Genomic DNA, 14,493 nt, shown 5'->3' on the forward strand with positions numbered 1-14,493 from the left:
TCAAACAGTAGCAGCAAGAACCTTCACGAACTCATATGTTATAGGGACTGTAAGCACATGATCACACCACATAACTTTCCCCCAAATTTCATTATTTTTGCGCTTTATAAGCTTAATTTCCGCACACCAAATCATCTTTTTAGATTCACCAAACAGCACGCAAGGCAAATTTTTTGCCCACAAAACGATCATCTTTCCACCATAATCAGCCAATCTAACTAAAGCAGCAAATGCAAACTTAGGTAGTCCTACCAAACCATTCAAATTTCTCCACAAACCTACTTTGGTGTCTAACCATCTTAACCCACCGTTAAAATAAGCGTACAAAACGTTCTCTATCTCGCAATAAGAACCTGAATCGCTTAATTTAGTCACCCCTCGCCAAGGCCGGTGCCATCTACCGTCTTTGGAATTGTAAGTAACCACCTCTTTGTCAGTCACCACATGGATTTTTCCATCAATACATGCACTTTGGGAGTAAAATTTTCCGTCTATTTTTATGCAAGGAATGGACTCAGGATCCCAAGTTTGTGTTAATGTGTCGAACACTTGAAATGATCTCTTCAAGTATTTAGAATCACCATCTCTGTAGCGTCCTGCTAAGTATATATCTTTCGATCAAGGACGCTAGCAGAAAATGACAGTGGCTCCACCCGCAAGCTTGGAGCCTGGCGCCACGTGTGAGACCAGCAATCCAAAGTCCAGACACTAGAAGAGATCTTTGGGTAGATGGAGCCGCCAATGTCGTAAATATTAGAACCAACGGCCACTAGACTCAGAGAATGCGCAGGAGGAGAATGGAGGATTGGAACTGAAACCAAAACATACCCTCTTGCCTTCTTTTTCTTTTCTTTTTTTGATAATGACTTCTTTAACTTATTAGTGTCATTGGTTAGGGTTTGGTCAGGTTTCCGACAAAGCGTGAACCAGCTAGGGTTCTTAGATGGATAGAACTGTAAACACACATAGAGACAACTCTCTGTTTGGCCATACCGGACTTTGTAAAGCTCCTGCGAAACTAGGAGCGATCCAAAGCTTTTGGAGACAAGGGAGAGGATTGGATAGTACAATCTTGAGACACGTGCAAGGCAGCTCAATATTAATTCATCGGGAAGTGATGGATTTGTGATCGATTGTGGCGTTGGCGACGGCTTCTTCCTCTTCGTCGTAGTCTCCGGAGACCACATTGATGGGATAATGAACGAGACGAAAACGTATGTGTGTGTTCACAGGAAAAATAATTGAAATCTAGGGCAACCGTTTATTTCTATACATTAGAAAATGGGCTTAGACATCTTATTGGATAGGAGGCTTTCAGTTTTATAACATATAGTAACTGGAAACCCTGGTCAAGAAACAAATGGGCTTTTTCGACATATATTAATTTTCTATTTTTCTATATTTTTTTCTAATGTTAAATTAAAAAATATGTTTGTCGAAAAAAAATTAAAAAATATGTAATTATTCTGAGGTGAAACAGTTTTTTTTCGTAGTCCCTATCTTTATAATCAATGTTTAATAGAAATATATATATATATATATATATATATATATAACTATTTTTGTTTTTACAGCCATACAAATAATAACATAAATTGTAACTGGAACCATTTTTATGACATGTAGTTTCAGACATTTCAAGTTTTTTTTCTTCTACATATATCAATTTATTACAATAATTCAGTAATTGAAGAAAAAAAAAAAAGAGGTCACAATTTAACTCCAAAAAAAAAAAAAGGCATGGACCGAAGCAATGATGCAAATTGCATGTGGATCGAGACGTCGGATTGAAGCAACGGCGAAGTCTTGAGTATATATATGAAATGTACGATCTGTTTCTCACGCAGACACACACTTTGTGTGTTTATAATTTACTCACACGATGTAAACAGTCGCAGTCACATGTATATGTATGTATATGCAAATTAATCATGCATGGTAACAATTACATTCGTGTTCCTGTGGTACCAAAACAAAGGGACTGAAAATTTCTTGATTTTCCTTTTTTCCCCATGGATCTTTATAATGCTTCAATCGACACTTTCCATGGATCTCTATCTCCTCTTTCTGGTCCATAGACCCATTTTCATATAACCGTAGGGTTCGCTGTTCTGGAAGGCTGAGAGACTTGTTGATTAATTGGTGTTGTAAATCACCACAAATATTTTTATGAATGGAATATATATCTCTGTGCTAGAACATGAGCGTTAATATTTAAAACCCATGTGATTATCGACTTCTTAGCGCTGGGCTTATTAGTAACTGATTTTGAATCAAAACCAATACTTTATGTGTATAGGGAGCATGGGGTTGTAATGATAACGAGAGTGTGACAATGATGATTTCCTTCTCCTGATGTTAAAGACATTTTTGCCATTTTAGTATATTTTCATTTAGAGACGAAAGCACAGTAGATAGTAAGATTCAGTTTCACTTTCGACTCCACTCCATTCTTTTTATGCATGCTTCTATGTAACTTCTACAAATAGAGTACAAGGTTTACTTATATAAATTTTAATACATTAGTTTCACGATCAACTTGAAAGTGTCGATACTATATTTTAAATCCACATGTTTTTTATATATATCCTTTCTCTCTATCCCATGGTCCAATATATGTGAAAAAGTATGTATTAATTTCTTATGAAAGTATGATGGTGCATGAAAAAACAAGTTTAATTGATCATTTATATCATCAAGGTGGACTTGGTTTTGTTTTTAGAAAAGTGATAAACAATTATTTTAGATGATTTTGTTTGATAATTTCTAGGTTGATGGAGAAATTAATCAAATCAGACCGTTAAAAAAAAATCAGTAGAATGACAAATGGCAAAGCAGAGGTGCTTTCGGTGCGTTAATAAATAGACTGAGCGAAGCTTGTTATTTAACTGTGTATACTACGTGTGTCGTGTGATCAGGATGATCATGGTTAAAACACAAGTTGAATAGGATGCTAATGAGAAGGTTAAATATGATTAAGGAGCCATTATTACCTATTTTTCATATTTATAATTTTGTCTCCTTTGTATAAAAATTAGTTGGTTGCATAGAAGTCAAGAGTTTCACCACTACTTTGTCAAAATGATAGCACATAGACTGTTTGAAGTATTTTTAAAAAACCATTGTCTTATCTCGAGGACACATATAATGGGAGAATGTTTTGGGGGATTATATGTTTTGACTATCCCTAAAACATAATATAGAACAGGTTAATTATGCATTATGAAGACGTACCTTTTTCAGACCAGACATATATACAAAACTCATAATGTTTTTTATCCAAAAAAAAACTCATAATGTTTTTATCTATGACTAAAACCGCATAAGTTTCTTGCACTTTGCTTTGTTTCTTCCTTGTTCTCCACTAAGACTTACTCTTCAAAATCTTTATTAGATTATTGTCCTATCTATCAAGAAAAAAATAGACCGGTAAGATTACGATTATAGTGCCGTAAGATATTGATTCGTGAGCCTGTCATTGATTTCACCAATCAAAAATTTATACTCCCTCCGTTTTAACACTGCCGTGCCAATGATTCTAGAGGCTTGGGGCAAAATTTTAGAAAACTTAACTAACATTATCATCTAAAATTTGTGTTAAAATAAAAATTTATAGAGTTTTTGAATCAAATACTAAGAATTATAAAAGATGATAACAAAAAGATTAATGATAATGATGATAAAGTTCAAATTTGTAGTTAAAAACACTTAAACATTGAAATTAACTGAATAAATTTATAAAAAATATTTGTCAAATGTGGCCTAAAAAAATATGATCGAAGATGTGGCCTAGGGCTATTGCTCCATTTTTTATTAAGTAAGCACGGCATTGCGTTTTAATTTAATTGTCGTTCTGGGATTTAATTTTTGTTTCATAATAATTATCGTTTTAGATTTTCAATGCAAATGTTTGGTGAATATTCCTACTGTTTTAAAGTTTTAACCAATAAAAAAATTATGAAATATATTAATAAATGACAAAACAGAAAATTTAATAATTTTCTTAATTTGTGTGCAAAAACCTTAAAGGACACTTAAAAAAAATCAGAGGGAGTAGTAGTATACGTGTGAATATTTTTGTAACACGTGAATATGTGGATACTGCAGTTTAGAATTCAGTTGAGTTAGGAAGGTGTATTAAGTGAAACTGCAAGTATGTATGTATTTAGAATTTCTATGACATATATTTATATATACAAATACATTATACAAATGTCAATATACATTATACATAGTCATCATACAAGATATATACAAATATGTAAATATGCAAATATGTAAATATGTAATGATCACATACGTTTTCCAATATGTTTTGAGACATTCATCGTTCCACACATTCCCGTATATTGATTGCGACATTTTGATGAGCCAATTATATTAGGCTTCGGCTTACAATATGCAAATATTCTGTAATTCTGTAAACGACTATTTAAATTGTTTGTTATGTGCTTGTTATTAAAACCGAAAAAAATATATGTATATTGTGGAAATCAATAAATATTTGGTAATTTTTTGTGGGATATATTTCAGAATTTTAGAAAATAAATTGACCCAATCTGCATTTATAAATTATACACACATGAGACCTAGCTAACCAAACGTAATCATATGGTAAAAGTGACGCAATATTCTTGGGCAAAATTCGTCGATTAGTGGTGATTGATGTGCTTATGGTTAGTGGTGGTACAACGATCATTTGTCATTTGAATATGTTATTCAATATAACTTTCCTTGTATAATTTTTTTTTTAATTTACACATAAAGTATATAAATGTGAGAAGAAGAAAAAATTAAAAGAAGCGTAAATGGACTTCTGAGAAGGTACGAAAGAAGAAAAAGAATAGGGGACCAATAGACCCATGCGTGTGACCAGATACTGACCCTTTGTTCTTTTTTTCTTAGTGGAAGAAAACTAACTGATGCACCAAAAATAAGTAAAAGTAAATGAGACGACACTATATGTATCAGTGGTTCATGTTTGAGAATGTTATGGAGGCTCCCAACACACCCGTCGATAGAACATTAGCTTGACAGACATGAAAGAAGTTGGGGATTCTTGTGTCCTTCTTTATCATTTCACATAAGTTGATTATCTTCAGATATACATTATTAGAAAAAACTATTCAAATACATAGATGAGCCTGTAATATTTTCTATGGGTCAGTTTTCATATTTTAATATAACTAAAAAAAAAAAACTTCCGTCTCAAAATTAACATAATCAATAAGATTCAGATAAAAGATAAAATAGATCTCTCAAATAATAATTATTTCACCTCGGCGATAATATTATTATGTCGAAAACATCCAAAAATGGATCTTGAATACGGACTTTGAACTCGCAAGCCACGAACTTTAATTCGAATCAAAAAACGAGCCAAGTACCTATGTATTACGAGAGAGAGAGATTGAACAAAGTGGTAAAGAGAGGAAAAATAAGAAGATGGCATACTATCAAAACTTTCCGATTTCAACATCTCAAAATATGAATCCCTACACCTCGTTCATATCTACACTAAGATTAACTAAATATTCTAAAGAAATACTACAAAACCTAGCTCGATCATCATTATCCGATAAACCTGAGCAACACTAAGTTAAGGCAAAATATGTTGTAACAATCTAACAAAATCGATCTCTCAAACCATCTGATTCAGAATAAGGCTCCTCCTTTTCTAGACTCACATAATATCCCGGTGACTTATACCAACGTGTTTCACATACACAATGACCATTCCCAGTTTCCCACTACTTTGGAGACCTTGTTAAATAAGTGAATTAATCCACACATACTTTATTGGCTCGTTTTTTTTTCTCGAAACCCTCAACTTGATTCCATGTAGTATAACTTTTTTTCAAGATTCCAATACTGAAAAGAGTCTTAACATTTACGAAATTTTAAGAACATAAGGCCATTCGCAATGGGGGAACACTTGGTGTGTTTTTAGCCCATTAAAATTATAAATATAATGAATAGTGGCATAAGAACATGTTTTCCAGTTCTTGATGTAGAACTGATCTAGGCTTAGTTCTAAGCTGACGTGGCAAGCTGTGATTGGATACAATTTTTTGCAAACAATTTTTCACAAATTAAAAGAGGATTTGATTTAAACTATGTATTAATTAAATAAAATGTTTGTTTGTATTAATTAAGTAATATGTTTGTTTGTTTTTTTTTAATCTTTAATGATTTTTTGTTTCATAAAAATTTGGTATTATATTTTGAATTTTAGTACAAATTTTATAAGTTTGCAATTTAAATGTTATTTTTACAGTTTTTATAAATGTAATATATTTAAGAATATTATACTATTAAATCTTATGATCTAAAACATGTTCTCCCAATAATTAACTTTTTAATAAAAGATCTTAACTACTGATCTTAGATTATTTTCATAATATTTTTACTCTAAGAACATCCTAAAGTGTTCCCCCATTGCGGATGCCCCATAAAGATTTTGTAGACATTATTATGAAGCGTATTAAAAAATTATTATAAAAAATAAAGAAAAAGGCAAAACAAAACCATATTAAAGAATTTTTTGTAAATTTGTTTTTATTTTTCAACCATTGGGCCACAACATGTCGGTTCATTAGCCAAATCCCTACATTCGTAGGAAGCGGGACTTGATCCCTGGTTTAATGGTGTCTTGTGCATTAAGAACTTACCATTAATCACTGCACAAAAATCAATTCACTTTTGTAAATTTGTTTTTATAACCTTGTCTGTAATACAGTATATAATCCATTAAAGAAAAACCTTGTCTCAATTAACATGCGCAACCGTTTTTTAATCTAAACGGTGACACCAATAATCTATTCCAAACTACAAAAATATAATCGATATGTATTGTGATCAACAAAAAAATAAATACAAAACTTTAATGTTTGAACATGAGATGTATCTAGATAAGTTTTTAACAAATTATGCCATTTATACCTTATCATCATTAACAGATTTCTCAAATTTCTCCTGTCATACATGATACAACACATGACTTAATATATAATGAAACGGAGAAAATACGAGTGCGGGGTACTCCGAAACCCACTAGATGATAAACGAAATTGCACCGTCTGAAACTCTGAATATATAAGGGGATCCAATATATATATTGTGTAAAACGAAACAAAAGGCACCAAAATGTTTATACCAAATTGGTAAAAACTGGAGCCTGTGGAAAATGGAATGGTGAAAGTAAGACGCAGAAATAAAAGTGTGATCAAAACTTTTTTCAAAAAGAAAAGAAAAAAGTGTGATTTTTGTTTTTGGGTTAATAAACAAAAACAAATAAATTTATGTTGTGTCTTATGATTTGGCCTCTTTTTACTTTTGTTAACCAAACTTCTTACAAAGACTGCGTTTTTGTCCGCACTTTGCCGGTCAACCTCTTTATATAGTTTTACTGATCAACCTCTTTATACAGTTTTAGTTTATTTGCTTTTGTAACCTCTATTTTATGATTTTTGCTTTTGTTCAGAACTCTTCTCTTTTTTTTTTTTTTTTTTTTTTTGTTAAAAAGAACTCTTCTCTTTCACTGATCTTTTCCCCATAAAATACGTAGATGTGCATATATATATATATATATATATATGTAGCAAAACATTTGTATTTCATCTTATAACTAAAACTGTAAATACAAGAAAGACATTATCACCAGAAACCATTGGCTCTACTTGTAACTCATTAATTAAAAAGAAGTTTGGGATACGGCGGCCTAACAAAACTGATTTACCCTGTTTGGTTTTCTATCCGACAAGAGATTATGAGCCGAAACCAAAAACTTACGAGTTTTTGATTTATCACAAAGAACCATTTGTTTTTTTTTAAAGTACATCATCAAGTGAAGTGAAAAATACTACTTATCTGGTAGAGAAAATTTGGGGTTCGATTTTTTTTCTTTCTTTTTTTGGTATTTCTATGCTATTTTAAAAATTATAAGTTGTAAACACAGAAGGCAAAAGACAAAAAATTATTTCGCATTTTTACAAATTATATTAAAATATTGTATATATATATATACGTATATTAACTCACATTTAAATAAAATATGTGTTATTATTTATAAAAAAATCAAAACTTTATTCTTTTATTTAAAAAGTGGTCAAACAAATGTTTACAGTATCTAAGTGAATCAAAATTTCTAGAAGTAGAGCAAAATGTTTTATAAAAAATAAGTGATCCGAGTACATTTGCCTCACTAAACTGCATTTAACTTATATGTAATCCATTGTGATTCCACTTCCACAACTAAACGTACCTGACCTTTGGAACAACATAAAAATGGATAATATACTTAAGAGTTAATTTTCATTTAACGTTTGACTGAGACCATAATTGTATTCAGATTGTGTTTCTTTTTAAGTCTCAAATCTCAAAAATAAAAATTCCTAGTTTACCTTGATCAATTGTCTTTGCTATGTCTTTTTTTTTAGCTTGATTATTCTATTGATTTTTCTGAAGTTTTATGACAACTATGAACTAATTCAGCGGAAATACAATTTTCAACAAAAATGCTGACATTTACGAATGCGGTTTGGTAGAAAAGAATAGTACTTGTAAAGTTTTAGTCAATGAAAAAGTATAATTTCTCTAAGACTATATAGTCTATACTCCTATAGTATTATGGGGAGAGAGTGAGAGAGAGAGGAGTAGAAGAAAATAGAAGAAGAATATGAATGGGAAAATGTGCGTGCGTCTTTGAAAAAGTGAATGGAAACATATATCATCATTCCTCCTTTCCTCACTTGTTTTCCCATATTCTTTGCCTTATGTGACCTTTATGTGTCCTCTTCTCCTTCTTGTCATATTCCATTCCTTAAAAAAAAAAACAAAAAAAAAATATTTCTCTTCTCCAATCAATCGAAATCAATACAGTATGGTAATTGGCATTGTTTTGAAATAGTTCTGGAAGCATGAATAGATGGGCAAAAACGAAAGACGTGGAATAAAATAAATTCAAGTCTCTAATGGTGGTTATTCAGATGGAGTATTTATTTTTGTCTACAACTTCGATATGTTAAATTTGGTTATAAAGTGCATGAGAGAGAGAGAGAAATGGAGTACGTTCCAAGACAAAATGATTAAAAGGTCTTTGGGGAAGCCATAAAGGATTAGCGTGGGAAATGAAGCTCAAGAGATAAGAGCACTGGTTTGTTTTCATGAACAAAATTGGCTCTTTGCTTTCTTTCTTTTGCTATGCACAATTATTCTGTTCTTTTCAGATTTTTATTGACAAATTTTTGCTTTAAGATATACTATGATTCAAACAGTCTCTGATGTTTAATTTAATACTATAATCTACTTCAAAAAGTATAAACTCAATATTCAGTGAGACTTGACAAGCCTTTTCTCTACCTATCTTTCTTAATGTATTGTTAGGGAATTCTTACGTTACAATATAAAGATTGCAAGAATCAAAAATAAAAGGTCGTCTTATCTGAAATTAGTGTGAACCGTGTTTTTGTCATTGATATGCGTAACATTCTAGAGATCGAGTCGTAGAGAGAAAGTATCCATCACGTTAATATTATACTTTTTCTTCACATAAATAAAAAACCTAAAGATACATATCTGTTAATACGCCCACGTGCATGTATTTGTATGTATATACATGTGATCAATACAGAGACTCGGTATTGTAGTATTATAACTCATCTAATATATAAATAAATTGGTAAAGAAGAATAAGTATATATTTAGGAAAAAAACAATACTCCCTCCGTTTCAAAATATAGGTTGTTTTAAGCAAGACACGCAGATTAAGAAGTCTTTACTTTTAAGAAGTACAACCAATCAGAAACAATACTGCATAATATAAAATACTAAACTAATCTAAAAGTTGTATTGAAATTTGAAAGCATCATATATTATGAAACAAAAAACTTCTCCAAAATATTCTATATTTTAAAACGGAGGGTAATTTTTAAAAGGACAAAATTTATTAAGAGCGCTTTTATAATGAAATGAAAGTGCGAAGGGAAAGCAAAAGGGCTTTTGGATTGCAAGCTTGAGACTAAGGTCATGATGATATGGCCAGCCTTTTTTGAGTCTTTGGTCGGTCCGACAATCTGTGTGTTTTGTGTTTACTCTGTTTTTCTTATTTTTTCCTTTCATTTTTTCTTATTGTTTATTTATTTTTCGGTTATAGTATTTCTCAAGTTCCCCTATATCCTACTCCATAAGAGGATGTGATTTAAAGAAAATTTTGGACCGATCACTATATACTAAGAAATTATTAATTTTTATTCTCCTGATAGCTACACTCCTTAGTTGAGCTTTCCGTAAGTTGAAAGCAAAGACGACTTGCAGAGTAACTTTCCAAGTTGTAAACCATCCATGATCCATACATCTATATAGACATACTATTATATAAACATTTTTATCTAGGAAAAACCTAGAAGTTGTAAATGTTTATTCTTGAATTATGACATGAATTTAATTATATTTATTTCATGATTACACCCATGTCTATAAAACCCATAATATATCGTATAAATAATTTCTATATATACTTATACACATCTCCAGATTTACACGTTCATTTATATAAGACCGATATATAATGAATATTTTGTACGTTATGTCATGTAAGAACTTCGTTCCACAAATTTATAACAGTTGTATGTTTATGATCAGTTTATCATTAGCACTACAATAGTATTTGACTATTTGTAAACATATACTAATATTCTTATTAAACTTTGTTTATTAATGGGTGTCAAAATGGGTAGTATAATCCATTATAACCCAAATTATTATTAATAGGGTGAATATTAAATAGGTCAACAACGTAAACCATTTACCAAATAGGTTTGCTCAACTCATGATCTATTTAATTTAATAATTTGATGGATTAAGTGGTTAAACAATTTAGACTATCATAAAAACAATTTTCATAGTTAACAATTTTATCATAAAATCGGTATCATACAATCTTTGTCATCACATCATCATCGTACTATCATTTTATCATCATCATAACATCATGGTCATTATACCATGCATCATCGTCATCATCATCGTCTATAGGAAAAATTGTGGATTTGTATGATCTTTTTATCTTTTTGTAAAATCTTTATTTTCTGGTAAATTTACGGTTTTAACTGATTTTTTAAATCACTTTTACAGCACAAAAATATGATTTCCCAAAAAATAAAATAAAATCATTGTCTTTTAGGCAAAAATTCTGAAATTTTACTTTTACGAAAATTGAATACGACAAGAAATTGCAGAATTATTTTTGTTTAGCAAGAAATCCTTTTTAGTATGTAGTTGGAGAATTATGTTTGATTTTAAACATCATATTTTTATTAAAAAATTGCAAAATTGTATGATGATGATGATGACAATGATGGTATGATGATATTATGATATGAAGAATCTAAAAACAAACATTTAATATATTTTTTGTCTTTAACAAAAATGTGGAGAATACAGGTAACCCATATAGTATCTATTACAACCTAACTCATTTAATCCATTAATTCATTAAGACTAAATCTCGTTGGACTTATCAATCTAACAAAGTCAAAATATTTAGTTATGAGAATTTGAATTCGAATGGTAACATAACACGATATTAGTATCAACTAATATTAGACTACATGTCTTGGTTAATACTATTTTCATTATGGATTTACATCAACGAGAAATGCTTTTGACCAAAGAAAAAGAGAAGGAAGAAACAAAACACTATCCTCCACAATGTTATCTGCTCTCTAATAAGTATTAACTAGTTTTAGTGGTCTAATATAGAAGAGAAAACAATATAAAATTTTTATGTTTTTTTTTTTTTTTAAAGGCTTATCAATTTTTTTATGTTGATACCTAAAAATGTGTTACCTTTGTTATGTGGTATCTATTAACTATTTTAGTGTTCTAATGTAGATTTTATTATTATAATCAAACCAAGTTAATCTGCAAGTTAGAAATAGACAGTGAAGTACTAAATGCGTAAATAAAAAGGATAGATAATCTAAAGAATCTTAAACCCCATTACCTTTTTTGCTTTTCTAATAACTCCACCACAACACAATACACAAGTTGCAAACTCTTTATATCCTTTAAACCATAGATATAGGAATAGGATACAAACGCATATGAGTTTCCTATATATGTCTGCGTCTATAAACATTTGAAAGCAATATTTTTTCTCTTTTTAACTCTCTCAAGTCTCAACTTTTGTTTCTTCTCCTACCTTCCTTTACCAACCTTTTCTTTCTTTTTACACACACACACATATATATATATATATAGAGAGAGAGAGAGAGAGAGGAGAAAAAAGAGTTGAAAGATGAAGACTCTTGTGTCTTCCTAGAAACAAGTGATATGTGCGCAAAGAAAGAAGAAGAAGAAGAAGAAGACAGTTCTAGAGCCATGAACAACATACAAAATTACCAAAACGACCTCTTCTTCCACCAACTCATCTCTCATCATCATCATCATCACGATCCCTCTCAATCCGAAACCTTTGGAGCATCCGGTAACGTTGGATCCGGATTCACTATCTTCTCTCAAGATTCCGTCTCCCCAATATGGTCTCTCCCTCCAGCTACTTCGATCCAACCACCGTTCGATCAGTTCCCTCCTCCCTCTTCTACTCCATCATCTTTCTACGGAAGTTTCTTCAACAGAAATCGAGCTCATCACGGCCAGGGATTACAGTTCGGGTACGAGGGTTTTGGTGGAGCCACGTCAGCAGCACATCATCATCATGAACAGCTTCGGATCTTGTCTGAGGCTTTAGGTCCGGTAGTGCAAGCCGGTTCGGGTCCTTTTGGGTTACAAGCTGAGTTAGGGAAGATGACAGCACAAGAGATCATGGACGCTAAAGCTTTAGCTGCTTCAAAGAGTCATAGTGAAGCTGAGAGAAGACGAAGAGAGAGAATCAATAATCATCTCGCTAAGCTCCGTAGCATATTACCCAACACCACCAAAGTAAGTCTAAATTTTTTATACATAAAAAAAACATTCATCATCAATCATCATCACACAACGTTAGATTCAAAACAACGTTCTTAATTTTTTTTTAAAGAAAAAAATATTAAAAAACAATGTAGAGCTGAAGTGGACAAACATAGTAGCTGGGACATGAAAGTTCATGTCACATTTTGTCTCTCTTTTTTTTCTTTTTTACATTTAGGTTTTTATAAAAGGTTTGATAAGTTATTCAAAGGTTCTATGTTTTGATCAATGATCTTCTGTGTATTTGTTAAAGTCCCGAGAGAGAATCAGTCAGAGACTGTAGTATAAATAAAAAGTTATATATGGAATATGGAACGTCTATGTCGTCGTTTGGTTAATTGATGCAATAAAGAGAAACAAACGGCGCAGCTTAAAAAGAATAAAAAGCCTTATTGCCGGACCAAATCATAACTTCTTCGACCACATAATTTTTTTCCTCCTCGAAACTATACAAATACTTATGTTTTGTGTTTTTTTAAAAAAAAATTATAATGCAGACGGATAAAGCGTCGTTACTAGCTGAAGTGATCCAACATGTTAAAGAGTTGAAGAGAGAGACATCAGTGATCTCTGAGACAAATCTTGTCCCAACGGAGAGCGACGAGTTAACAGTAGCCTTCACGGAGGAGGAAGAGACCGGCGATGGCAAATTCGTAATTAAAGCGTCGCTTTGCTGTGAAGATAGGTCGGATCTTTTGCCTGACATGATCAAAACGTTGAAAGCGATGCGTCTCAAAACGCTCAAGGCGGAGATAACCACGGTTGGGGGACGAGTCAAGAACGTCTTGTTCGTCACCGGAGAAGAGAGCTCCGGGGAGGAAGTGGAGGAACAGTATTGTATAGGGACGATAGAGGAGGCTTTGAAGGCATTGATGGAGAAGAGCAACGTGGAGGAATCATCTTCTTCTGGGAATGCTAAGAGACAGAGAATGAGTAGTCACAACACTATCACTATCGTCGAACAACAACAACATCATCATAGGTAATCAATATTTACTTAATCGCTGTCTTTTTTTGTTTTCGGTGTATCTACAACGTGTGTGTTGTTTGATGGTTATGGAAATGAATGTTGTACGTCACGTTATACAACTATAGATATGTGTGTTTGTGTGTATGTATAACGGTGATATTTGTATCCGTTGGGTCTTGGACTCTTGTATCGTTGAGTTGGTTTTCTAGATATGATTTATGTATTGGCCAATGCATGGGTTTGCAAAATTCGTTTTATTTGGCCGTGAGAGGATTTGAAATTTTTTTTTTTTTTGGGTGGGTTTTGGTTATTTTTTGCAATGTGTGAGTGAAACCAAAAAGAGACAATGGAGAAGAACAGGAAACGTACCAAAGATGATGTGTATCATTAATTGATTTAGTCGGGTTCTGTCCAGGGAAAAACAAAAAAGAGACAAGTTTGGGATTCTGAGTTTCGTACGTTGATGCTTCTCTGACTCTATTGCCTTATGTATTTATGTGTCTTGTAGAATCTTTTTCGTGTAACGATTTTACATTTATCCATTTCTAATAAAT

The 14,493-nt window shown here is 31.7% G+C and overlaps 1 protein-coding gene and 1 pseudogene across 1 annotated transcript; one reads left to right on the plus strand and one right to left on the minus strand.

The window, feature by feature from the left end:
- LOC109132939 (F-box/kelch-repeat protein At5g51250 pseudogene) lies at nt 1-1,353 on the minus strand (annotated as a pseudogene).
- Nucleotides 1,354-12,045: 10,692 nt separating this feature from the next.
- On the plus strand, nt 12,046-14,187 carry LOC104787937 (transcription factor bHLH30). Its single transcript, XM_010513599.3, has 2 exons — nt 12,046-12,942; nt 13,467-14,187. Exons 1-2 carry the CDS (start codon nt 12,334-12,336, stop codon nt 13,953-13,955), a joined length of 1,098 nt encoding a protein of 365 aa, XP_010511901.2. The 5' UTR covers nt 12,046-12,333; the 3' UTR covers nt 13,956-14,187.
- The last annotated feature ends 306 nt before the right edge of the window (nt 14,188-14,493 follow it).

The sequence above is a fragment of the Camelina sativa genome, chromosome 5 (assembly GCF_030686135.1).
Source record: "Camelina sativa cultivar CO46 ecotype springtype chromosome 5, ASM3068613v1".
NCBI classification, from domain to species: domain Eukaryota; kingdom Viridiplantae; phylum Streptophyta; class Magnoliopsida; order Brassicales; family Brassicaceae; genus Camelina; species Camelina sativa.

Bases quoted from the DNA above. Each gene is read 5' to 3' on its own strand.
- LOC104787937 (XM_010513599.3), top strand. From the start codon at position 12,334: ATGTGCGCAAAGAAAGAAGAAGAAGAAGAAGAAGACAGTTCTAGAGCC. The intron at 12,943-13,466 runs GTAAGTCTAAAT...ATTATAATGCAG, and splicing joins TATTACCCAACACCACCAAA to ACGGATAAAGCGTCGTTACT.